The sequence below is a fragment of the Pinus tabuliformis genome, chromosome 5_1, assembly GCF_031772625.1.
Source record: "Pinus tabuliformis cultivar Carrire ecotype Pingquan chromosome 5_1, CPIR1, whole genome shotgun sequence".
NCBI classification, from domain to species: Eukaryota; Viridiplantae; Streptophyta; class Pinopsida; order Pinales; family Pinaceae; genus Pinus; species Pinus tabuliformis.
This window is the reverse complement of record NC_142305.1, coordinates 763022600-763048016: the sequence shown is the minus strand read 5'-3', so window position 1 is coordinate 763048016 and position 25417 is coordinate 763022600. Positions and strand designations below refer to the sequence as shown.

At 32.8% G+C, this 25417-nt stretch overlaps 1 protein-coding gene across 5 annotated transcripts in view; it reads right to left on the bottom strand.

Annotated features, from left to right (window-relative positions):
* LOC149167153 (LOB domain-containing protein 15-like) overlaps positions 1-24859 on the bottom strand; it is a 47119-nt gene extending 22260 nt beyond the window's left edge. Inside the window, exons 1-3 of one of the 5 annotated variants that reach the window (XM_089431469.1) lie at positions 24659-24859; positions 19962-20019; positions 19420-19669 (exon numbers count right to left, since the gene is read on the bottom strand). In XM_089431469.1, the coding sequence (XP_089287595.1) occupies positions 19420-19669; positions 19962-19975 (264 nt within the window). In that variant the 5' untranslated portion in view covers positions 19976-20019; positions 24659-24859. Of the gene's footprint in view, positions 1-19419; positions 19670-19961; positions 20020-20239; positions 21189-21270; positions 21515-21555; positions 21667-24658 lie in introns of those variants that run through there. The other 4 variants (XM_089431470.1, XM_089431471.1, XM_089431467.1 and 1 more) reach the window with 4 other exon arrangements.
* Between the last annotated feature and the right edge of the window lie 558 nt (positions 24860-25417).

Genomic DNA, 25417 nt, shown 5'->3' with positions numbered 1-25417 from the left:
ATTAGTTAAAGTTTAATAATTAATATTTAAAAAATTATAAAAGTAAAATAAATTAGATTGAGAAATATAATAAATAAATAGATAAATATTTTAAAATCCAAATTTAAAATATTATATTTATGTAATGAAAATTGATTATATAGTGGGTAAATAGTTAAATGAATTATATAGTGGGCAAATAGTTAAATGAAAAGTTTAATGATAAAAATATATATAATATAAAAATAAAAATTTAATTTCTATTATTAAAAGAGTTTAATTTAGAATTAAAACGATTTTATAGAATGTATAAATTTAATTATAAAAAATAAAAATCTAAACAATTCAATAGAGAAGAAAGAAAATATTGAAAAATAAAGATGAAAGAATTAAAGAGAAATGAAATGAAACCAATAACATAATTAAAATATGAAAGTAAATAATAGAGATAATGGAAATAACTCATTATTACATATGGAGATATTTATTTATTTATTTGTTTATTTATGTGGGAGAAAAGTAAGAAAGTATTAAAAATAGATTAAGAATAAAGATATTATGGGTTATTAAAATTATGTAGATTTATATATGTTTTTATTAATACAATTATTAAAATATATATTTTTTAATAAATAATGTAAATTATATAATGAGATGTTGATTTTATGACCTTCGCAACATCAAAATAAATAAGATGTTTAGTATTTTCAGAGTGCTTTGTAATTGAATTTTGTATTTGATGTTTAGTATTTTTAGAGTGTTTTGTAATTTAGTATTGACATATTTTCTAAGCTTGGTTTTTGAATATGTTAAGATGATTTGGTTAACTAGAAATTTGATAAACAACTTAATAAGAGAGTGGGTTTAGCTTATGTTTTGACCCCTTTGAATAGTTGTTTGGGAATAATCTAATATTTAATAAATCTTTTGAGATTAGTGTTTGTTATAATATTAGAGATTAAGTTTGCAATGCCATGAATATAAATAATTGAATTTGAGTTTTAGTGAGAGGATCAAATAGAATAATTTTGGTTTTCTTTTTGAAGTGGAGAATATAATGAAAGATATTGTTTATTTGGGAAATATAATAGCCATTACTTTGGAGGATTTTAATAAGATTTATTCATTCTTTAAGCAGAGGTTGGGGGTTAGAAATTTGAATTGCTCAAGAAATAAGAACTTTAATAGAAGCATCTCTTGAACAAAGTGATGGTGAGATTTGGAGTGAAGGTTTTTGTCTATGCAAACTAGTGAGAAATTAAGAGGGAAGATAATTTTCTTGTTAGATTTCTATGGGAAATTGAATGATAAATTTTTTTAGAGATTTATTCTTGATAATCTAATCTAGGTAAATTCAATGTAACTTATGTTCTTAATGCACTATTTACATCAACTTTTTCTTCCTCGATATTTTCCTAACATCTTTGGCCTCTTACATAGGAGTGGCATATACTAGTAATACTTTTATATTATTTTTGTGGTTCAAGAAAGATAAAAGTCCAGGTCTAGATGGATGGACCATCGAATTCTACCTTGCCTTTTATGAAGATCTGGGGCAGGATCTGCTGAGGGTGGTTGAGGAAAGAAGATCTACTGGATCCATTTATCATGCTATCAACTCCACATTCATTGCCCTCATACCCAAATCGGATTCCCCGACATCCTTTGATGACTATCGTCCCATTTCTTTGTGTAACTGCCTATATAAGATCATCTCAAAGATCATTGCTAACAGGCTTAGACCTATCCTCTCCAGGTCCATTGCCCCGCAGCAATTTGCTTTTCTAGATTCCAGACAAATTCATGAGGCCATTGGACTTGCACAAGAAGCCCTTCACTCCATCTGGTCTAAGAATCTAAAAGCTATCCTCCTCAAAATTGACCTCTCCAAAGCTTTCGATCGTGTCAGCTGGCTCTATCTGAAAATGATTCTCATACACTTGGGGTTCCCACATGCTTATATCACTTGGATCATGGCTTGCATCACCTCTCCCTCTTTCAGTATCCTCATCAATGGCTCGGCCTCTACATTTTTCCACTCAGAAAGAGGTCTGCGACAGGGATGCCCCCTATCTCCCCTTCTCTTTCTCTTGGTCATGGAAGGCCTCAGTCGCCTCATGGAAGCTGCAAAGAGGAATGGAGACATTGGAGGTCTTGGCATATCAGATTTGTGCTACCTTACACATCTTCTATTTGTGGACGATGCCCTTATCCTACTTGATGGCAGTGTCAGAGATTCCCGGACCTTCTTGAAAATTTTGCAAAGATTCTCTGCAGCTACTGGTATGCTGCCAAATCAGACGAAATCCACCATCACCTGCGCTCGCACATCTGTTCAGGAGACTCGGACGGCCCTTCAGGCTTTTCCTTACTTGGTGCATTCTCTGGATAGAGGTCTCAAATACCTGGGTTTCAATCTGAAGCCCACCTGCCAGAGGATAGATGATTGGGTCTGGTTGGTGGCCAAAATGGAAAAGAGGCTTATGGGTTGGAGCCATAGATATCTCTCTAGGGCTGGCAGATTGGTGTTAATCAAATCCGTGCTAGAGGCCACCCCGGTCTTCTGGATGGCACTAGCATGGATTCCAAGGAACATCCTGGGGAGGCTGCAGCAGCTGTGCAATCGCTATCTATGGAATGGGAGCCAGGAGAAAAGAATTTTTGCTTGGATCAGCTGGAAGAAAATCTCTTTGCCCAAAAAATGGGGTGGCTGGGGACTCAAAGACCTCTCAGATTTCGCCAAAGCACTTGCTGCCAAGATGGGATGGACATTGCTCACTAGTCAAAATCTGTGGACTCATGTTACTTATCACAAATACATTTGGCCTCATAATATTTTGGATTGGGCTCGGCTACCAACATGGTCTTCGAAAGGTTGCTCTTCTGTATGGAAGGCCTTGATTGATTCCCTCCCTCTCATTCGGGACAACTTGGCTTGGCGCATAAATGATGGCATGACGGGCAGGATAGGTATGGACCCATGGAACAACAGCGGGGGCAGACATGTATTAAATCAAGAGCTTATCAATTACCTACAGTCCCGGGGGATTCGGCATTTTGCACAGATTGCCGATCCACAACGAACAGACATCCTTGCACAAGCTTGGAAATCTGCCCAATCTTTGGATCTCCCTATACAATGGCATCAGGAATGGGATCAATATACTATGGCTTTAACTGAATCTCACATTCGCATCAAACAAGGGCCCGATGAACTTATTTGGTGCCCAGCAGACCATGGTATATATGCACCAAAGCATGGTTACAGTGCTCTCATAACTCACAGAGCTCCGGAACAGATCCACCCGTGGTGGCATACCATTTGGAAGATCAAGGCCTCTCACCGATCAAAGCTTTTTTTCTGGTGTGCTCTCCATGGTATCGTTCCCACGGGAGAACAGCTGACCCACAGGGCCATTCACGGCCCCACTTGGTGCACCTTCTGCAAAAATGCGGCGGAACTCACAGACCACATCTTTCTTCTATGCCCGACTGTTCAAACCTTATGGAGAAATATTTGTCAGCATTTGGGAATTTCGGGACTTTGGAGCGGAACTGATTTACAGAGTGCTTGGGGTAGCTGGTCTCAAAACCACCCGGATTCAAAATCAATCAACCTCCCCCCTGTGGCCACCTGGTACATCTGGCTCGCCCGGAATAGGGCTATATTCGAGGATCGTCCGATTATGGGCAGCCGGATTGAAATTGATGTTATTGCTGCTTATCAGGCTCTACCAGATCCGCCACCTCACAGGCTCAGAACCATTCAGCCTATGCCCGAGATTGACAGATCCATCCCTTGGGCATTTTTCGACGGGGCAGCGAACCAAGCCGGGTGCGGTGGAGGATTTGTCCTTCACATAAACGATCAGCATAGATATCTTGCTAAACTGGGTTTAGGAAATGGATCAAACAATTTCGCTGAGCTCTCTGCATTACATAATCTCCTTCACTTTGCTTTATCACATCAGCACACACAGATCAATATATTTGGGGATTCGTTGGTGGTTGTAAACTGGATCAATAATGTCACTACATGCCACTCTCACACACTCAGCAATTTATTACATAACACTCTCACTCTCAAAGCTGCTTTTGAACATTTCACTTGTGTGCATATCTACAGAGAACACAATAGCGAGGCTGACAAACTTTCCAAAGAGGCCTCGACACTTCCCCGAGGCGATGGGCAAATAGTGGAGCAGAATGGGACAGAAGAACATCAGTTTTACCACCGACCATATATAGATCAGAGGCAACAGAGGGACAATAGTCCCAACAGCTGATCGAGAATGGAGATTTTTTGAAAATACTGCTGTTATAATTGTAGCACAGAATCTTTTTGTATGCGAATAGGCGATAGAGCCGAACAAAGAAATGTAATTAGCTCTTTTTGATACACACTGAAAATCACCTGATAGGGTGGATATTGTATGAACAAGACAGTAATGCCATGGCATCTGCTTATGTAATTTTCAAATATAAATGAAAGTTACTGATTTTCCCAGGGGAAAAAATACTTTTATATTTGGATGATATCTTATAGTGTATTGTATGAACTTGTTTGAGATTTATACTCTTCTTCCTAACTTCTTTTTTATTTAGTGAATTATCAATAATTATTAAGTAGATGGTAGGGATTTAATCTCCACGGAATATTCTAAAATATTTTTAGTAGTATATAGAGATCAAATATTAAAATTTATCTCCAAAATAGTTATGTTTTTTTAATCTTTTTAATTAAATTAATTAATTAAAAAAATATCATATAAATATGAGTTATAATTTTTTTAATATATAATATTAATAAACCATAATATAAACTCATATTATTATGACAAATTCTTATGTTTTCATAATAAAATGCAATGAAACTCTATCTTAAAAAATCTGGTATATAATATATGATTAAAAATTTATTTATATCAGTACGCTAGTTATATAATTTAACAATTTAAAATATAATAAAAAATACTGTAAATTAATTAAATATTTAATATGAGGACAGAAAAACGTGGAGGGGAGAGCAAGACGAAACCGAGGGCGGGAAGGGACGACGATGCTTAACATGGCACGGATATCGAAACTAAGTCTGCGTTCCACCTTCAAACTGAGGAAAATTGGAATCATTGTCGGCTAAAGAGGTATGGAATTCGGTAAAAACACAGATTGGAGATTGGGTTGAAAAGTCCTGAATTTGATGAGTTGTAGTAGTACTGCCCTTCCATGAAGTACTACCATCATAATTTCGCCCATCAGAACTTTTTTGCGTCTGACCAATTATCCCTGGATTCCCTTCGGGGTCGCAAAGCCATTACTGGATGATTCGCAACTCATCTCAAACTCTTCTCATGCAGAAGATGACAATATCCAAAGATTCCAACTAGTTTTATTTCTTATTACTCGCTTTTAACAATTTACTTTGTTTTATTTTAAGTTTACTTTGTTGGTTTACTTTCTTTGTTGGTTTACTTGTTTCCTCTTTATTATTAACAATTATATTAGAGTAGCAATTGCATTAAGCATTCTGGAGTTTTCTTTTATGGAAATCGTAGGTGGATATATTGGTTTTGAAAGATGAGTATTCTCTCATTAATAGAGTGGCAACAAATTCTTCATCTATTATGGAGATAATTACAATGATTCTTATGGAGAAGTTAAAGGGGCTAGTTTTCTCTTATGGAAATCGTAGGTGGATATATTGATTTTGAGATATGAGTATTTTCTCATTAATAGAGAGGCAACAAATCCTTCATCCATACGATAAAGGATCCATACAATAAGGGATGAATTTAGAAGTACCTAACAAAGAATGTTTACTTCAATATGAGAAAAACAATGCATCAAATAATTTTTTGGTTGATGAGAAGCTATATAACCTTAATATTAAGGAGGATGCTTCATTTACACAACATTTAAATGAATTTAATATAATTACTAACTTGCCTCTATCAAAATTGTTCTTGATGATGAAATTAAAGGTATGCTACTCCTCTCATACTTGATTTTTATGTGGCAGTCAATTTTTTCCATAATCTTTCATCTTGTTTTCTATTTTTACATAGTGAAAACAAGTAAGTCTTCCTATTCTACCTATAACTGATTTAGATTAGTCTCTTCATCTTGAAATCTCCTCTTGATCTTGGAATCCCCTAACTATTATGTCCAATTTTCTTCCATGATCAACTAAGGCTAGAGCTTCTCCTCCCTAGTTTTTCATTATGGATTCATGTTGCAACTCTTCATTCATTAAACAACTACTCATTCATCAAAATTGTAGTTTCCAAGTACTCATAGCTACTATCAAATTCTACCAACTATGTGGCATGGAATGCATGAGTAGGATGACTCTAATTTTTTTATCTACAATAATTTTGAATGCAAGCTCACTTGTAATTATATTAAAATTCATTTAAATTCATTGCAAATGAAGCACCCTCCTCCATATTCACTTTATATAGCTTCTTTATCGAGAAAACTTTGTTTAATGGTCATATTATTCTCATGCAAATCATGTATTTTTTCCATGTTATTTCAGTTGTTTTCTCACTAGCCATATTGAAGTTTATATTCTTTGTTAAGTATTGATAGGTTGAAGCAATGACCTTCCTATTTAGCATATTCAAGGCTTCATCTTTCATCCATGAGGTTTCTTCACCACTACATCAATCAACAAATTTGATCCTTTATCCTCTATGCATGAAAGCCACAATATCACAATGGCCAAAAAAACATCTTACAATAGATTCATCATAATTTTAAATAGCCTATAATAATATTATGGACAAAACCATAGATTTCTCATAAACCATTAATAATAAATTGATTATATAACGAAATAAAATTTACCCTAACTAACTCATTAACCAATTCAATTTGTACATTCAAAAGAGGCCCAATAAAAAGAAAAAGAAAAAAAAAGTTGAAAAATATTCCATCACCATGCTTAGAACAGATATATTCCCATTGGTTATGGTTGGCTTCTATAATCAACAAACATAGAACTTTAAAAATTTGAAAAATATTCCATCACCATGCTTAGAACAGATATATTCCCATTGGTTATGGTTTGGCTTCTATAATCAACAAACATAGAACTTTAAAGTGCTTTTGTAAAATAAGTAAGTATGATAAGGATGGAAACACTCTTTTGAAATGCTTTTTCCTCCGATTTTGAAAGTGTCTCTTTTTAGTTGTACGAGGGTTTGAAGATTCTTTTATATACAAATTTGAAGTAATAGAAGGTGATTGCACCTGAGATGACAGCATTATTGCACAAAAGAACATTTGTCCAAAATGATCTCAATTTCTTTGAAATGTCCCTCAGTATTTATATTTAGGTAGATACGTGCACGCAAGTATAGGTTATCCTTTGAATCCGATTTGTCTACATATTAACCAAATTGTCTACATATTACCCAATTTTATTATCTATCGCTTCAATGATTTCTGTATTCCATAGGTTGAGTGGGAAAGGGTAATCTCACCCAACCTGGACCAACAGATAAGAATCAAATCTTTTTTATCAAGAGACCAATGATTAATATAATTTCTTTTAAAATGTTTAGACTATAATCCACCATGGAAAAATAGATCTCTGATCTTCCTCGAAATGAAAATAGAAACCCTCACCATAAAAGTAAGAGTGGATGCCAACCTTTATTCTGGAAACCCATTGACTTTAAACCATGATTCTAGCAAATTCACAAAACTCAAAGCTCCCATAAACTTCCCTGTTAATAATTGATACTCATAAACTTCCCTATCAATATTTGATCCACAAATCTGAGGGGTTATCGCTTCGGTACTGCCTAATAGATGTTGACCTTAGAGAATCTCTCCAATTTCTCTATAAATTTGGATAAAGTGATTGGTGATATTGACCCTTTTACAAAGGAAACTACTGGTTCTAGAAAGGTGGCCTTTTCAGTTTCTAAGCTTGAACCACATGTCATTTGAGTAGCTATCAGGTCGGTGGTCAAACTTTCAAGCAGGGTCAAAATCTGATCAATAGCGTTTAGTCATTGGTGCTCAAAATTCTTGCATGCAAGGTGGTTCACAAAATCCATTGGGAAGAACTTAGAAATATGTTGATAAGGAACTGCACTTCCCAATCACCATGCTCACGCTGGCAAGGAGTTGCACTTCTCAATCACCATGCTCGTTGGTTCAAATTACAGGCATGGCGTGGGATAGGACTAGGAACCCTAGCCACGGAGGGAGAGGATGAGTCACACTATATTCTTTTTAAAATGGGATTGTATTCTAAGTTACAAAGTTTCAGTCCATCGCAATGTATTAAAAAAAAAAAAAAAAATCTTTCCATTATCTATTTATATTCTTTTTATTTACATTTTTATGGTTTATTTTGAATTTTTTTAATGATGTAAAAACTTATTATAACTCAATTATTTTTCTATTATAATTTATTATATTTTTCGAACTAATATTTGTTTATAATATTTTTTATTTCCAATTTTAAATTAATATACCCAACTCAACTCTTATAATATTGCAACATTAAAAATTTATATTCCAATTATTACTCTTTAATCTCAACATTAGTGTCGAAATCCAAACACGCAACCTCCCACTCTCAACGATGGCTTTCAATGTGCCCTAATGAAGTGATTGTATTTTATAATTTTTCAACATTCAATAATCTCTTTGAAGACACCGATATGCTCTATCACATGGTAGTTATTGTATTTTATATTTTTAAAATAGTTTTGTTATTGTATATGTTTATTTGTTAAGTTTAATTTTTATTTATTTTTAATCAGTTTTTATTATTCATAAATAAAACTTGTTAATTTTATTTTTTAAATTTCAATATAAAAGTTTGTCTTTTTAAGATTATCTTAATCTTGAAAAATATTAAACATTTTAAAAATTTATGTATAATTTATTTTTAAAACAAAATATATATCTATATATATATTATATATAAAAATAATATATTATTTAATTTAGATTTATAATATAAATATTTTTAATTTCTATGGGATTTTGGATAGACGATTATCTGGTAGGTATATTTTTTATATATATGTTATTGGTTCAATCCTCTCAGTGCCTTGTTAAGACACTCTTTCCTATCTAGTAGATACTCTTTCCTTAATGTACGTTATTAGTTTAATTCCCTTCCTTGATGTAACATTACCAAATCAATTCCTCAATCTAATCAAATTAACATATTAGACATAATAAAAATATAGTCCAACCAAACTTATATATAATTAATTTAAAATTTATTTTATTACTTAATATAATTATTTTTAAAATATAACATTATAATATTATTCACATTTTTAAATTTTGTATTAAATTTAAAATATTTTATAATATACCATATTTATAACCAATTAAAAATTTATCTTACATAATTATTTTTATAATATAAAATTATCCTACAATCCATTTAGAATTTGAACTTTATACTAAAATTAAATTAAAAATGAAATACTTAGATCATTTATATTAGTTCCCAACACATATCTTATTCACAAAGCTTTTTTGGGATCGAGCTGTATTCCCCCACTTTATTTACTTTCTACGATTTTGATCTCTATATTTTCACTTTTGTGCCTTTCTCTTATGATTGATAATGTTCACTAAAATACGTTCCAAAAATGTTAACTTTAAATGAACATTGTTTTATCATTTTTAATCATGGTTAGTATGTGAGTATGATGAAATTGACCATGAAAAATATATATTTGTTATTTTAATATTTATATTGATATATGTACAAATAAATAGAGGTAGGTAATTTAAAATTATATATATATATATATATATATATATTTATTTATTTTTATATAAATGAAATATTTTTCAAGAGGGAGAATAAATAATATTAATGTAAATGAGTAGAAAAAGTGATTTCAGAATTTATTAAGATTTTGATACTTATTTTCTATTTAATGATAGAAGTGAGTTACATAATGGGCTCTAGTTCTGTAATACCCTTGTGTTTATAGAAGTTTGGACTCTATATTTCTCAATTGATAAAGATGCTAGAATAACTTATTCTATATGAATTAAATTTGTAGACTCTATACATATTTCTAGCCCAAGTTTCAACATATTCCTACTTTTTTAGGTAATATTATCTACCTAGAATTAAAGAGGTTTTTCATCCCTAGGCCATAACCCCAAGTTTGTGTTAAGGTTAACATATCCTAAGGCCTCAATTTTTCCTTGGGTTGTATTCATATTATTTCAACACGATGTCCATTATGTCGACCTACCCAATACCTACATTAGCTATCAAATCCCTAACAATTACATTAATGACTTTTTGCTCATGCCACTACCCAACTTGCTCACTAATCACTTTACTCCCAAGGGCCTCTAAAAGACAATGCAGACAAAAGTGCATGGACATAAGTGTAAACAAAAAAAATATCTAATAATTCTCCATTATGTAAATCTTTGTTGGTGGCCACAACCTCGAACTAGTAGGCCTCGACTTCATAAAATCCAATCCTCAAGGTCTTAAACCAAGTGGCTTATCACAATCCACAACACCTATCTTGTCATAGCTTATGGTGCCTAGCCTTAGGAATAACTGACTTATTTCATCTTAGTTGAATAGTAGGGTTAGGTGCTTTCACATTTTCCCCTCTAAATCTCCATACTAACATTTCTTCATTAGTGTAAATGGTGTGAAAAGTCAAAAGAAAATAATTATTGGTAACTTATTTAATGGTGTTATATATTTGAGTGTGCTCGATGAGGTAGTGAGGTGGAGATGGAGGATGGGCTAGGTTTAGATACAAGTGACTTCATGGAATATTTGGGGCTTAAACAACCATTGAAGAGCATACACTATCCACCAATTGTTGACTTCCTTCAATGGGATAGATGTACTATATTTGTAAGAAATCAAATTCATAGGATTTATCTTGCATATGGCCTTGTCTAACTATGAGCTAAGTATTTTCTTCTAATCATAATGGAAAATGTGGGTTTCTATTTTGGTCTCTCCTAAATTTGTTGATGTGATTGTGACTAGGGTGTTGATCCTTCCCAACATCTTGTCTAGATTATGTCTAATTTGGATGGCCATCTCCATAGGTTTCCCAATCCATATGCCTTAAATAACTATAAATAAAGTGAAAAATTCTACCTCTCATTAGCCAAGGATCTTCTTGACCTATTATGAATTCTATGCGTAGGTTTTAATATGGTGGAATAATTTGAATATAAAGAGGGAGTTTTGATGTTTCTTCTTCCTTCTAGTGTGAAATAATTCTAGATGGGTTTCAAATCTCATCTGAGGTCATATGATCACAATTTCAATAGTTGATATGAATTTGAGGAAACTTGGCTTACTTGGACCAACTTTTGCAAATGCATTATTATTGTCAGCATAGAACCCTTTTATTTAAGCATAATTATTTATATTTTTTTGCAAATGTTGGATTATTGAAGCACATAGTTTCCATGCCTATGCTTTCTAACCATCCACCATTTTGGTTCTTTCCTTATTGGATATATAAAAAGTGTAACTACCAAGAATTCGTTATATGATTAACATATCTCGTATCTAAGTCTCGAATAGGGAACATTTTAAGGATGGAAAATTAGATTCAAGTTTAAAAACATTGGCGAATATCAGTAGCCCCTAATATGTAAACTATAAAATGTTTATTGATGTATTTATAAAATTATTCAAATTTATGATGATTTTATAGATACTATCTATATAATGCTGGCGATTTTTAAGGTAAAATAATTTTATATTGTAAAATTTGGGTGAATCATTTTTATAAAAAATGGGAATCGGCAAACCTTTTTTTTGGAAAAATTATGGAAAATTAGCCCACCTACAACTATTAACCAAAAATTTTTCCATGGTCTCGACTTCCTTGCACATATTTTTATTGCACATAACTTGGTCCCTCAAACATGTGGAGACAAACATTAGATCCTTGGCGAGAATATTCCATTTCATGTTTGTTTCCCTATCTTAAGGCTTACATTGTTAAATATCTAGATTTTAAAGGCAATGTTACAAGACCATTTGAGAGGAACTAGAAGGGATATAAAATGAGCTTCTTTGGTCCCCTTTTGATGAATATAATGAATCTGTTGATGAATTTTATTTATTTTTTGGATGATTTCCACCAAGCTAAAGGTACTCATTTTTATGTATGGATCTATTGGATCAACACAATTGCATTGCCCATTAATGAATTATTCAAAGATTTATCCTTCAAACAGGTGACTAAACACATTTTAACACTCAAAATGACCCATGGTAATATCACCAACACTAAGTTCAGTGAATCCAAGTTTGTTGAGCATTATAGAATGGTATTTCAAGCTAAAACTGTGTCAAAACCCTACTAAAGAGAGATGGATATCAATATATAAGTGCCTATAACTTATGCCCTACAAAGTATGAGAAGGTTAAAAACAATATTGTGATGTGGCATTGTCGCTAATGAGCTTAAATCCACCCTACATGAAATAGTATATGACAAGGCCTTAAGATTAGATAAGTTTCTATGTGAATGTTACAAAGTTGCTTAGGCATTTGTGGGGATAGACTAATTAAAAGTATACTAGGAAGTTTCTATATTACAGTCCTTGTGAACCACTTTATATTAATATCTCATCAAATTCATCTCCAAAACAGTGACATAGAGCTCATTACTAGTGGGAGACACATTATCTAAATCTTGTTTGACAAGTAAGACAAAATTCTAGCCAAGGCATTGGCTTTGAGGGTCAAGCATAGGTATCAAATATCATTTAGTTGGAACAAATGGGATTTATTAAAGGACGTTACATCCTAGAAAACATCATTGTTGAGTGGGAGGCTATGGAGTTGGGATACATCGTTTATCCTTGATAGACTATTTATCAAATTTGACTATAAGAAAAAATGTGATGGGTTGGAGTGGAATTTTATTATTCCCATATTGAAACAACTTGGCTTTCAACCTTAATTTATGTGCAAATTGGAAACTCTTTTTTTCCGATGCTTCAACTTGTCTCTTTATGAGTCATGGAAAATCTAAAGAAACTAGCCTATTTTGTTGTATTAAGCACGGTGTTCATTTGTCTCCAATCCTCTGTGTTATTTGTTGAATCTATATATTATCTAATAAAGCATAAATTTAGTATGGAGATCATTTATGGGATTCCTCGCTAAGAGCCTAACATTCACTAGCTAGTTAATCAACACTCTATTAATGATTTATTTGTGACCATGCCTAAAATATCAAACCTCCTAGGTCAACAATGTGGATTCTCCATGCACCTTTTTCTTACCTTCAAGGTTGAATATTCAATGGGTTGGACATAATTCTAGTATCAATGAAAAATTAGAGATCATTACCTATTTTCTCTTTGATTAAACTTGAAACTACATTGAATAGGGGAAAATACCCAAGTCCTTAGGAGCCTTCTTTTCCTTTAAAGCCCGTCTTAAGGATTTGTGGGAACTTGAAGTCCAACAAGTTGAAAAAAATTGAGAAATATTACAAGGCAATTGGAATTGATTTCCAAATTCCAAAGCTACACCAAAATCCTAAGTGCCACCCATGTATATTACTCCTATTATTAGGTACCTTTCATTGAAAATTATTCCAATTTGGAAAAATCCATTCACTTATTTCTTTGGGTTTAGATAGATCAAAGTAAGGATTTTCATTGCATTACTTGGGAGTTGTATTATAGTCTAAGTGAGTATGGTATCCTAGACATTATTAAAACTTGGTTTCAATCCTATTAATCCTTATGTGCCAAATGGATCATTATATATATTGATGGTAAAGTGGCTTGTAAGGTTCTTCTTAGATTTCAAGATAGCCAATGGTGCTCCTATGGTAAAGTTTCCTTGTAGGAAATTCCTTTGGAAACGTTACTAGTCACTCTTACTTTAGTCAAAATTTAAGGTACTTTTGTGGTTCTTACTAACTTACTAGTCAAAATTTAAAGAGGCCATCAAGTCCTTACTAACTTGGAAGGAATCCATATTAAAATGGGCCTTTCATGAAAATTCTAATGTATATGGTAGTGAATGATAGTGGTTGTTCATGCTCAAATTTCAATTCCCTAGATAAGATTGGAACTCCTGTTCCACCTATCCAACTCATATAATATTGATGTGCATCACATGCAATGTTTGAATACTAACCATTAGGATTTAAAGCTTGGATTCCCTATGCTAAGATCTTGGTGGTGAGATTGGAATTGGGGCAGGGGCATGCCTTTAATGGAATATAAATCATCCACACACTTACAAGTGACTCTATTCAATTCCATTCCCAAAGGGTTGAATAAATATGATTTTGATATTTAAGTATAAATAAAGAAACCTAGGTTTATATCCTTTACAGTGTCTAGAAGCCTATGTTATAACCTAAAAATAATTCCTTACCTACCTCATGTCTTACTACTTCATTATATATTATTTAATCTTGACACATTTGTTTTGGTTCCGCCCACGAGTAAAAATTACATGGGTATATGTAGAGTGCCTTTATGAACAATACCCACCTACCTCTTTATCTTAATGGGCTACCTTGTCACCAACTAACTTGGGCTCTAGATTTCCATTCTTTTTAGTGCCTTGTTACAGTTGGAGTTTTATTTTAGTTGTGGAAAAGGAGGAATGCTGATATATTTAAATGTTCTATCACATTATACTTCTTTGGTTTTATGATAGTTTAAACAATTTCAACTTAACCTTTCATATTATGGTGTAATCACATAATGCACTTGGAAATGGAGAAACTACATCTTTTGGACTATTGGCACGGGTCCCTTCACATCATGAGCCATGTGCATCCTAGCCTAAAGCTTACACCTGATCATGCCCTTTCCCAACCTACCTCTTTATGTTATTCAAAGGGAAAACCTTAGCATTGGTCTACTAGGTAGGTATAAGAGATTATGAGTGCATGCATTTCCTTTCCATTAGCTTATCTCAACCTATGAAAAAGCCTTTCCAACCATGGATTTTTCAGTTTTAGAGGGGCATAAACCTATAAAAGTTACTAAATGGTGGGACATTTTATAACCCATGGAGGTTAGTATGTTAATTACTAGATGGGCCCAACTTGGATGATCATGACTAGTCATGGACTATCTACCTTCCCCTCCCACGATAAGTGGCTAGGGTTATGCTTAATGTTGTTATCTTATGATACTATGCTTTTTTTCTTGTAGAGGTTGAGTACCTTTTCACTCTATAGGTGTTTTCACACAAGCTAACTCTTTTTTTAACTCTAAAACTTGTGTCTTTGCTCTTTCTAATCCACATTCATGACATATTTTGCTTCACTAGAGGTCGCTCATGTAGCCCACTATTTTATTTTTATTTTTATTTTTCTTTATACATATTGATTTCATTAATAGTCAAGAAGTTATCTTTTAAGATAACTATAAATATATTATTAGGATTAGAGAATAAGAGGATGATGCTATAAATTATAAAAGTAAGGGATATTTTGTAGATGTTTTACTAAATGAACTTCAACTAGATTGAATACTACTTCCCCTTTCAATACCATGTTCATTTTCCTTCTCCACATGGAAAACCTTTATCCACTAAAGATACGTATTGCTTTAAAAAAATATTTGCTATGATCTCCATAGTAACCATCACAATAATTACCAAGTTACAAGGAATTATTTCCTCTAACTTAAACTCTCCATTGCACAAAAAAATTAAAAAAAATACAATAGTATGTGGACAAAATGTATCCTTTAAAAACATATCATGACTATGATAACATGCTAAAATTCCCACAAAAGTTTGAAATATGGTAACAGTTTATGTATTCGAGAACCCATAAATGAAGACATAAAAGAAGATGCACTCAAACTCCAAATTTAGCTAGATGTACACTTCCACATAATCAAGAATTAAATCAAAATAAATCCATTTTAAATTTGGAGTTATAAGTATTGGGAGCTATCAAATTTGTTAATGTATGATTTTTGTTTTAAATTTTAATGAATTAATACATGGCATTGAAAGTTGATACATTACAAATTTGTATTTTTCTTGATAAATTTAATTTAAACATAAATATTTAATAATTTTATATGTTTAAGTGGATTTAATGGTGAAGAATACCTTTTCCTTGTAAGAGTAAGAGGTTACAATTTGAAATCTAAAGTGGTAGAGTACGTACACCTCCTTAATATTAAAAGTCAAATTGTTGTGAAGATGGACCCTTATCCAATAAACAAGGGGGTCCCTTACATCAATTTGGTATTTTCCTTAACAATGACTTTAAAGTATATATAACAAATTATATATATAATTAACAAATTTCTTTTACTAAAATAATATAAAATAATTATAGCCCAAAGGGATTGGATCCAATGATGGAAAGAAAGGAGTTTTTTCACTGTTGGGCAAGGTTCAATTCCCATGAGGGGTTAATTTGAAGTCATGGTGGCACCTTGAGATAGTGGTCAATGTGTGTTTGCATCCGAAGAGATATGAAGTCTTTGTGAAGGTTCAAATCCCCCATTATTTACCATGGGAGCATATATGAGTTCGCAATGAGTTTATACTGGTAGTAGTTGGAATCGACCTTATCTCATGCGAGTATGAGCCCAACTTAGAGGTTATAATGGTAGTGATCAAAATCGGCCCTGTGTCATATGAGTACGAGCTCATCCTAAGGGTTATAGTGGTAGCATGATATAAAGTCTCTGAGAAGGTTCAAATCCCATGTGATTTGCAGCCGGAGTGTGCATGGGTTCACCTAGAGGTTACAGTGGTAGAGGTCGGAATCGACCTTCTGTCATGCAAGGATGAACCCAACGTAGAGGTTAAAGGGTTAAGTGGTAGCATGATATAAAGTCTCTGAGAAGGTTCAAATCCCCTGTGATTTGCAGCCGGAGTGTGCATGGGTTCACCTAGAGGTTACAGTGGTAGAGGTCGGAATCGACTTTCTGTCATGCAAGGATGAACCCAACCTAGAGGTTAAAGGGTTATAGTGGTAGCATGATATAAAGTCTCTAAGAAGGTTCAAATCCCCTGTGATTTGCAGCCGGAGTGTGCATGGGTTCACCTAGAGGTTACAGTGGTAGCGGTCAGAATCGACTTTTTGTCATGCAGGGATGAACACAACCTAGAAGTTATAGCGGTAACTGTCAAAATCGACAGCATGTCATGCGAGTACTACTTGGCCTAGAGGTTATAGTGGTAGCAGTTGAACTCAACCCCATGTCACGTGAGTATTGGCCCGGCTTAGAGGTTATAGTGGTAGCAGTCAAAATCAACCTCATGTTACAAGAGTACAAGCTTGACCTAGAAGTAATAGTGGTAGTGATTGGAATCAATCCTTATCATGTAAATACGATTCAGTGCAATTACCAATTCCTCTAATTACAATATATATAATTATTTAAAATAATTAATACATTATTGGATAAATTTACGGTTTTAAATAATAAAAATATATTATATTTTGTTATGAGAAATGAAGAGAAGAAAACAAATAAAGTACCGAATAATTTGAAACTTGATTCCGTCTACCTCCACAACATTATAAAATTCCAAGGATGATTTTATTGGTTGGGTTTTTATGAAATTACTATTTAAAAAAAGACTAGATTTGACAAATGCATGATTCTCTTAAAAAGTTACCGAAGTTTGGTTTAGTTTCATTATTCAAAATTACGGAACTACCTAAATCAAATTTGGGCCGGGCTGTTTTTCTGACCGAAGATTTAACAGAACCGGTTTTTTGACATGAGGTGGAGCTTAAAGTTCAAGATTCGGAGAGTTCGAGCCGTGTTAACTTGGAAGTGACAAGATTCTATACGAAGAAGTTGATGACTCGGAGATCAAAAGAGAATCTGTATCATTAGAGATTTTGGAAATAGTTTCAGAAACCAACAGCAGGCATCGGCTTAAGGGTACATCTTCCAATAGTTTCAGAACCTAACAGCAGCCATGGGCTTAAGGGTAAATCTGAAGTATCTCTATTGGGATTAAATCACAAATGTAGCTGGACTCTTATTGATTTTACCCTGCCCTTCTCTAATGTTAAAAAAGACAGCAAAGATTAGAACATATAAATAATAATAAATAAATAAAATCAAAATCCCTGTGAGATATCTGAGACTGTGGAACATTTAAACCTAATTCATGACTTCATGAACAAGGATTTCACTCACTGTAAAAATGTTAGGCAGTCTGAAGTGGCTTTAATCTCATGAACAATTTCTTGTAAAGCTTAATCCATATTATATTTAATCTCATGAACAATTACTTATAAACCTTAACCCATATTATAGTTTTGGATAGATGATAAGGTAGAGAGTGACATACTTGAGATCAGCATAGCAGGCCTGCCATGAATACTGTGGGCAGATATTTCTCTGGGTTTTCTTTGGCATAATGTTCGTTTGTGACAAGAGGTTGTATTATTATCAAAAACATATTAATGTATCCATGTAGCTGGATAGGTCTATATGGGTTTATATCAGGCGCATTTTTGGCTTTAATATTCATATATTTGGGTAGATATATAGGACATATTTATATGTTTGGATAGATATATAGAACATATTCAGATGTTGGTGTTAGTTGTTGGATTAACTCTTACTTGTCATGCGAGAAAGCAAGTTAGAGATGAATGGTTGGGATGAACTATTATCTATTTCGTTAAAACAGAATAACTGAGTTTGATATAATTGTTACCATAGTTTATAGTTGCTTTTTAACAGTTGCATTGGGTTAAAATAGAATAATTAGGGTTGGCATAATTGTTACTATTATTTATGGTCATATTGCTAAGTTGATAGCAGATTTTGAGATTCCGACGATGAGATGAAAAGAAAAGTTATCAGAGATATTTTTGGAATGGGATGAAATGAAAAGAAAAATCATCAGATTTTGAGATATTTTTAGAATATGTAATTAACATAAAAATACTTTCATTATATAAAATAATAATTATACACTAACTATAAAATAAGAAATAGTATAATTTAAAAAAATTCCCCTTATATGGTTCTAATGAATCTCCTGAATTTATAGTTTCTATATTTCTTATTTTTTTTCTTCACATCTATTTGTATGTGTATTTGTTTCAAACTATTTACTAGTTACATGTGTATTTGTTTCATCTATTTGTATGTGTATTTGTTTCAAACTATTTACTAGTTACATGTGTATTTGTTTCCAGCTATTTACTAGATATATGAGGGCGGTAATATTAACAGAGCATCTTTATGTTGATTGCAGATTATAAGGTAGGTGTATTACAGGTTAGCAGTCATATTGATTTCAGTTACAGGCTCGTAACCATATTAACATTAACACATTGATATGTTCGTACTAGTACAAAATGGCAGCCATATTAACATATTTTCAGAAACATTGGTCATCTTCCTTGCATATGTTTCTGCTGAATGTGAATGATAGATTTGAGTTCAGAACATAAAACGCACCAGAAGCATTTTGGAGACGTTACTGGCCCCGAAAACCTTGTGGACGGAAGCAAACTTCTGAGGTTCGTGGGGTGAGAAATACGGCGAGAACGGGCACTCCTGAGCGCACCGGCGACGAAGCAGCTTACAAGCAGCACATGGCGTTGATGTATTGGAAGAGCTTTGCGCTCCCATCATGGTTCGCCGGACTCTCTCGCTCTCGCTCCGTTTCAATTTCCTGTTAACGGAATTGAACCCTTCACCTTTCTCCCTGAAATTCATTGCAAAAAATCATATTGAAGCATAACAAACAAAAAAATCTATTGATTCATTTTATGAAGCATAACAAACAATCTATTGATTCATTTCCTGAAGCATAACAAACAATCTATTGATTCATCTCGAAATTGCTAGCTATGAAAACTTATGTTTGGATTAAAAAAAAAAAACCCTCCGTGGATTAGTAAGAACTCTGGCCAAATACCCAATACTATTGGCCAAAACTATTGAATATCTTCACATGAAAATATTATTATTAGGTGAAATCTCCTACAAAGGCATACCTTTCTTTGGACATTCGGGTCACTCCTGAAAGAGCCCTGAAGGAAATTTTCCCTGATCCTGTCAGCACAAACATGTTACCACCGTTTCGATAATCAGTACGATTGATCATGAATTGAGCTATTACAATCTAAAAATATGCAAAGAATGATTAATCTTCTTGAAAATGAAGGCATTTCAGAGGGGCTTGTAGCCGACTTATGGATCATTAATCTCTCAACCCTAAACTAAATGCTACATTAACTTCCGTCCACAGGCAAGCGAGTTTCCTTAATGGTACCCGCGTTTGAGCATGTTGTATGCACCAGTCCTTCATTAGTACAGAAAGTCTAGGACCCCAAAGAACTGTGTTAAGCCTTGATGTTGTTCGAGCATGTTGTATGCACCAATGCTTCATTAGTACTGAAAGTCTAGGACCCCAAAGAACTGTGTTAAGCCTTGATGTTGTTCTTTCATGGCAACCTGTAACTACCACCATAAATTCTGTGTACCCTATTGACATTCATCTTTTTTGTCATAAAATAAATAAGATACTTAAATTATTTTTATTATTGGTTTGAATCATGAAATTTAAATTAATAATTTATTATAAAAATAATTTTAACAGTGCACTCATTCATCATCAATTCAAAACTCTATGACAACCACAATATCCATCAAATTCAGTCTCTGAATCCATCAAATTCAGTCTCTGAAACACTTTCTTAAAAGGGACAAAATAGAAACCCTTTCTCAAAAGGGGCAGAAGTGAAACTAATTCCTGATGATCACAGTCATCCTAGAGAATAGCAAGTAATCAGTAAAAGGAGTGAAAACAGATTTATGAGAAGCCCAGCAGCATTAATCAGTGAATGCTATTCGATTTTAGGGTTTGCTAGATAATATGGCTAACCCGCCATAGGATTTTGAGAAATAATTTTGGGATATTTGTGGAATCTGCATAAAGATATTCAACTCATTAAAACAGATTTCTACAATAATCATCATATAAATTTATTTATCTTTCTAAATGGGATTAAAGTTCTGCCGGGTACTGGTAGCTTCTTTTTCGGATTAAACCAATACGACTGATCTGTAAAAAGGGCGAGATCGCATTTCTGTATTATCAGATTGCGAATTGAGAAGATTTTATAATATAGAAGCAATTTCAAGATGTTCAGAGCTCTGGCAAAACCAAGCATACTAATTCTTGAACTGTGATTTTCATTAAGCCTGTGTATAAATCGGAAGGTCCTTTTAAGACTGTGAAGATCAGGGGGGCTTTTTTTGGTTCCACCGATAAAAATGGAGAAAAGAAGGGAAGGCATGCACCTCGATGGACGCCTGCTCCTGCATCGGACAAGCTTGCTTAGCGCATCTGTTCCACAATTTTCTCGGTTTTGGTGAGATCTGGTGAGTGCTCTTTCCTATCTGCCCACGTCTGTAGTGAGATTTGACTCTTAATAAGACGTGTTAGGTGCTATTCTAGTCCTGATTTATTTGTGCAAACCTACTCTGGGATTGTGCTGGGCTACACGCTGCTGCAACCGCGCCTAAATCTCAGGCCTTCAAAAACAAAAAAAAACAAATAAAAAAGCTTTGGGAATTGAACAAAACCTTCGTAATTGAGAAACTTTGGGGGAGATAGCCGATGAATGCGTCAACGCCCCGTGGAGAAACGGTTTGAAGTTCTTGATTTTCAAGAAAAGAGAATAGGAATCCAGGTTGGTTCCGGACTGTGCATATGTGTGAGTTGAGCATAATAAATAAAAGTTTGTATATGACGTGTTTGTGACATTGTTTTTTCAAAGGGTCCCACTGGGCACTTGCCCTGGAAGTTGGAAAGTCTAATATTTATATTGAAAAATGGAGATAGGGATCGAGACTCGTGAGGTGCTAATTGCCCACCAGTTCCATAAACCTGGACAGGAGAGCACACAGAAATCGAGTAATGGTGAGCAATTAAGAAAGGAAATATACCCATTTTCAAACGAATCTTATTACTAAATTATGGAAATCTAGACTGTACAGAAATGAGACAGTTGACTCTCAAGAACCTAACCTCATGGCAGTAGTCTAATTAATTAATTAATTAATTTTCTCTGGGAGGAACACGTCATGTGGATGAGGAAGTGCTAATGTGAATGGGATAAACCATTACGTTTGAAAAACCAGTTACTATTTCCAAATTTAATAAAGAATATTAAAAATGGTGCATTCTAATTAATTTCATTTTTATAATTATTGTGATTTTTTTGGTTTAAAATGTATTTTATAATGCATAAATAGATTTATCATTCTAAAATTTTTTGCCTACTTAAAATTTCTAAATTTAATATCTTAAAAAATTCATCAAATTTTGTAAAAATAAATATTAAAAAAAATGTTAGAAAAAATGATATATCATATATGGAGTCATCTACTTAGGGGGAGGAATTGCCCGGACGGCCAAAAGTGGTGGGAATCTAAGTAAAATGTTTTCAAGTTTTTTTGTAAAAGCAGTGTTTGAATCATGTTTTTGATGGTGGAAATGGATTCAACATCATCTATATAGGTCCAAATAAAAATTTTAACCATAATTCTTTTTTTCTATATTTAGATATATAGGAAGTTGATATCAACATAAATTAATTAATATAGATCTTCAAATAGTTTATTTAGATATCTTGTTGAAATATTTTTGAAAAGTATAAGATTTGAACATCTGATTCACACATTTTCTTACTAATAATTATTTTACAGCATATTCATTTTTTTTAAATTATAGCTAACATTATTTTCTATTTAAAACATATTTTTTTTATTTTTTATTTTTATTTTAAACCGGCACGAACAGAGTGACAAACTTACACATCTCCTGCTACTGGTTTGCAAAATGTGCTTTTGCACTCAATAAGTCTCTCAACTCAATTACTTAAACTACAAGTTTTAAAATTATTAAAATAAATAAATAAAACATTTTTTTTTACGAGAAAGGCGATATGAGATTTTGCAATTTTTTATGCTGTAAGTACACATTTAAACAATTTTTTTTTTTTTTTTTTTTGCATCTTGTGCAGTTACAAGAAAACCTTTGGGAATTAATAAGGTATATTTGTGCAGTTACAAGAAAACCTATTACTATTACTTTATCCATGAAAACTCTGACATCAAAATTTGGTTTACACTTCCGAATAATCAAATTTCGAATATTTCGAAAAAATAACAAAATATATATCGACGTTAGAATAATCAATTTTTCAAAATCCAGAGCACATAACAAATTCAAAGCCAAAAATTTCCCTCTGAAAACATTAGATTCATATGAAAAGTTGTATTATAAAAATAGAGCAGATTCATCTGAATAGCTATGAGTTATTATTAACTCACACTTTAAAAATAGCAGAATATAAACAACTGGGCTGTGGACTTTGCAATGCTAGGGTCTCCGAATTTCAATAATAATAATATATAAATATATTATAGCTCATCATCCAAAGACTGTGCACTCCTTTGACATAAATCTAGCTCGCTGCACGCCTCTCGTTGGAAGAAGCATTTATTACGTGTACGTTGTTTGTGTTTTCACGCATTTCTGATGTTCAGAGGTTTAGCTTTTTAAAATGGTTTTATCATGACCCGGGAATCTCTTTCCTCTTTTCTTCCCTGGTACCTGGTAAACCCTAGGTGCTCATCCACCGAATGCATGGGAAAGCTAAAAGCCAACGAACCATTCATTATTAAACACAATAAATAACATTTTCATTGTAATTTGATTTAAATTATCATAATGTTAGGGTTACACCTCGATATTTTTTTTGTGGGGGCAAATCATGGTATTTGTGACTGCAATTTTTCTTTTCCTTTTCCAATTGATATGAATGCTTTATCAAATTTGGATTACTTTTTATACTGAGGGAGATTTTGTAATATTTTTTTAATTTTTTTTAGAATAAGGAGTCTTATTTTATTATTATTATTATTTATTTTAAAGTAATGACCAAGTCAGATATCAAATTAGTATATAAGATTTTTTTGTTTGTGGGACAAGGAATTCACCTTGCCCAATTAAATCTACAAAAATATACATATTATATCTCTAATCTTGAACATGTAATCTCTTAGAAAAAACACATATCTAAAAAATTTCATACAAAATATTTCCGCAAACCATTACAATTAGTTTACCTCAAAAAGTTTGAGACACAAAATCTGAGCATATTTTTACAGTTACTTTCTTTAAGGGAACATGAAATCAAAAAATGAAGTTCATTATTTTAGGCTGCGCAAACAAATTAGAAATAAAAAATGTGTACATTGTTTTATGTTTAAAAAATGAATAAAGTGAGTTAATTATTTTTTTCAAAAAAATTCCATCATCAGCTTATTTTTCTTCTTCAAGGGTTTTATAAGACTTGATAAAATAAATCTTTGCTATTATTAAAATTATGATGTAAATAATAGAACCATTAAAACCAAAATAATTAATTTATATAAGCAAAAAAATCTCCTTCAGTGGATTTAAGATTTTTTTATTTTCATTTTACTTTTCCAATACTTGAATGATTCACGATGTCCACAAGAGAAATCTCAATTTAACGTCCATTGTATTGCACAATTGCAAAAGTTTAACAATGTTTCCATTTACAGTAAACTTACATTTATATGTTTGATAATGTTTTAAAATATCCACAAATTTAGCAAGTTATTCACATCTTCATGATGAATAAAAAATTTATACCTTACTTGCTGCTTAGGTCTTCCTTCCTCCGCTTTTTTATAATGCATTCCTTGAAAAAATTTTGAACCTGATTTTTGAAATTATGAAGATCACCTTGAAATCGTGGAACAGATTACAGATTCCTTCTTGCTGCACCTCCCTCGTTCTTCCTGTGCGCTGCCATTTAAAGGTAAAACAAAGAAGAAAAAGGAGTGATGGCATTCTTTATATGGAAGGAATCAGGTTTTGGAGTTAGACAGCAGAAAATTGATGACCTTTTTCTGATGTGTAAAGCGGTTTCAGTAGCCTTATCTTCAGCGATGCGGCCGACGTCGCATCTTGATTCTCTTTTTCCAAAGTCCACATACAATGAAAAAAATCATTGAGATGGTAATGGGATAGCAACGATAAGTCCAGTCCAACATATATACAGTGGTTGCATCTATCACGCCAGTGATATATACAGTCATGATATATACACTCTTTCTTCCTACCCTGGATTTAATTCGTCCATTTAAACCCGTCCCAATCTCTGTTGATAAAGCGTACGTTGAATTTTTTTTGCTGTGTAGGTATCTGGGATTTTGTTGGTGTACCGGAACAGATTTTCTGTGTGACAGGTTCATATCGGCTCCTTCAAAAGGTTTGGGCAATTCTGCGACGGGGACAGTGTTCGGATAGACTGGTAACTTTGGAAATTGCTACCGAGTTTGAAAGTATCACGTGATCGATATCACTATTTTCAAGTCCCCATCGTATGTGAATCTCAAGCACTGCATT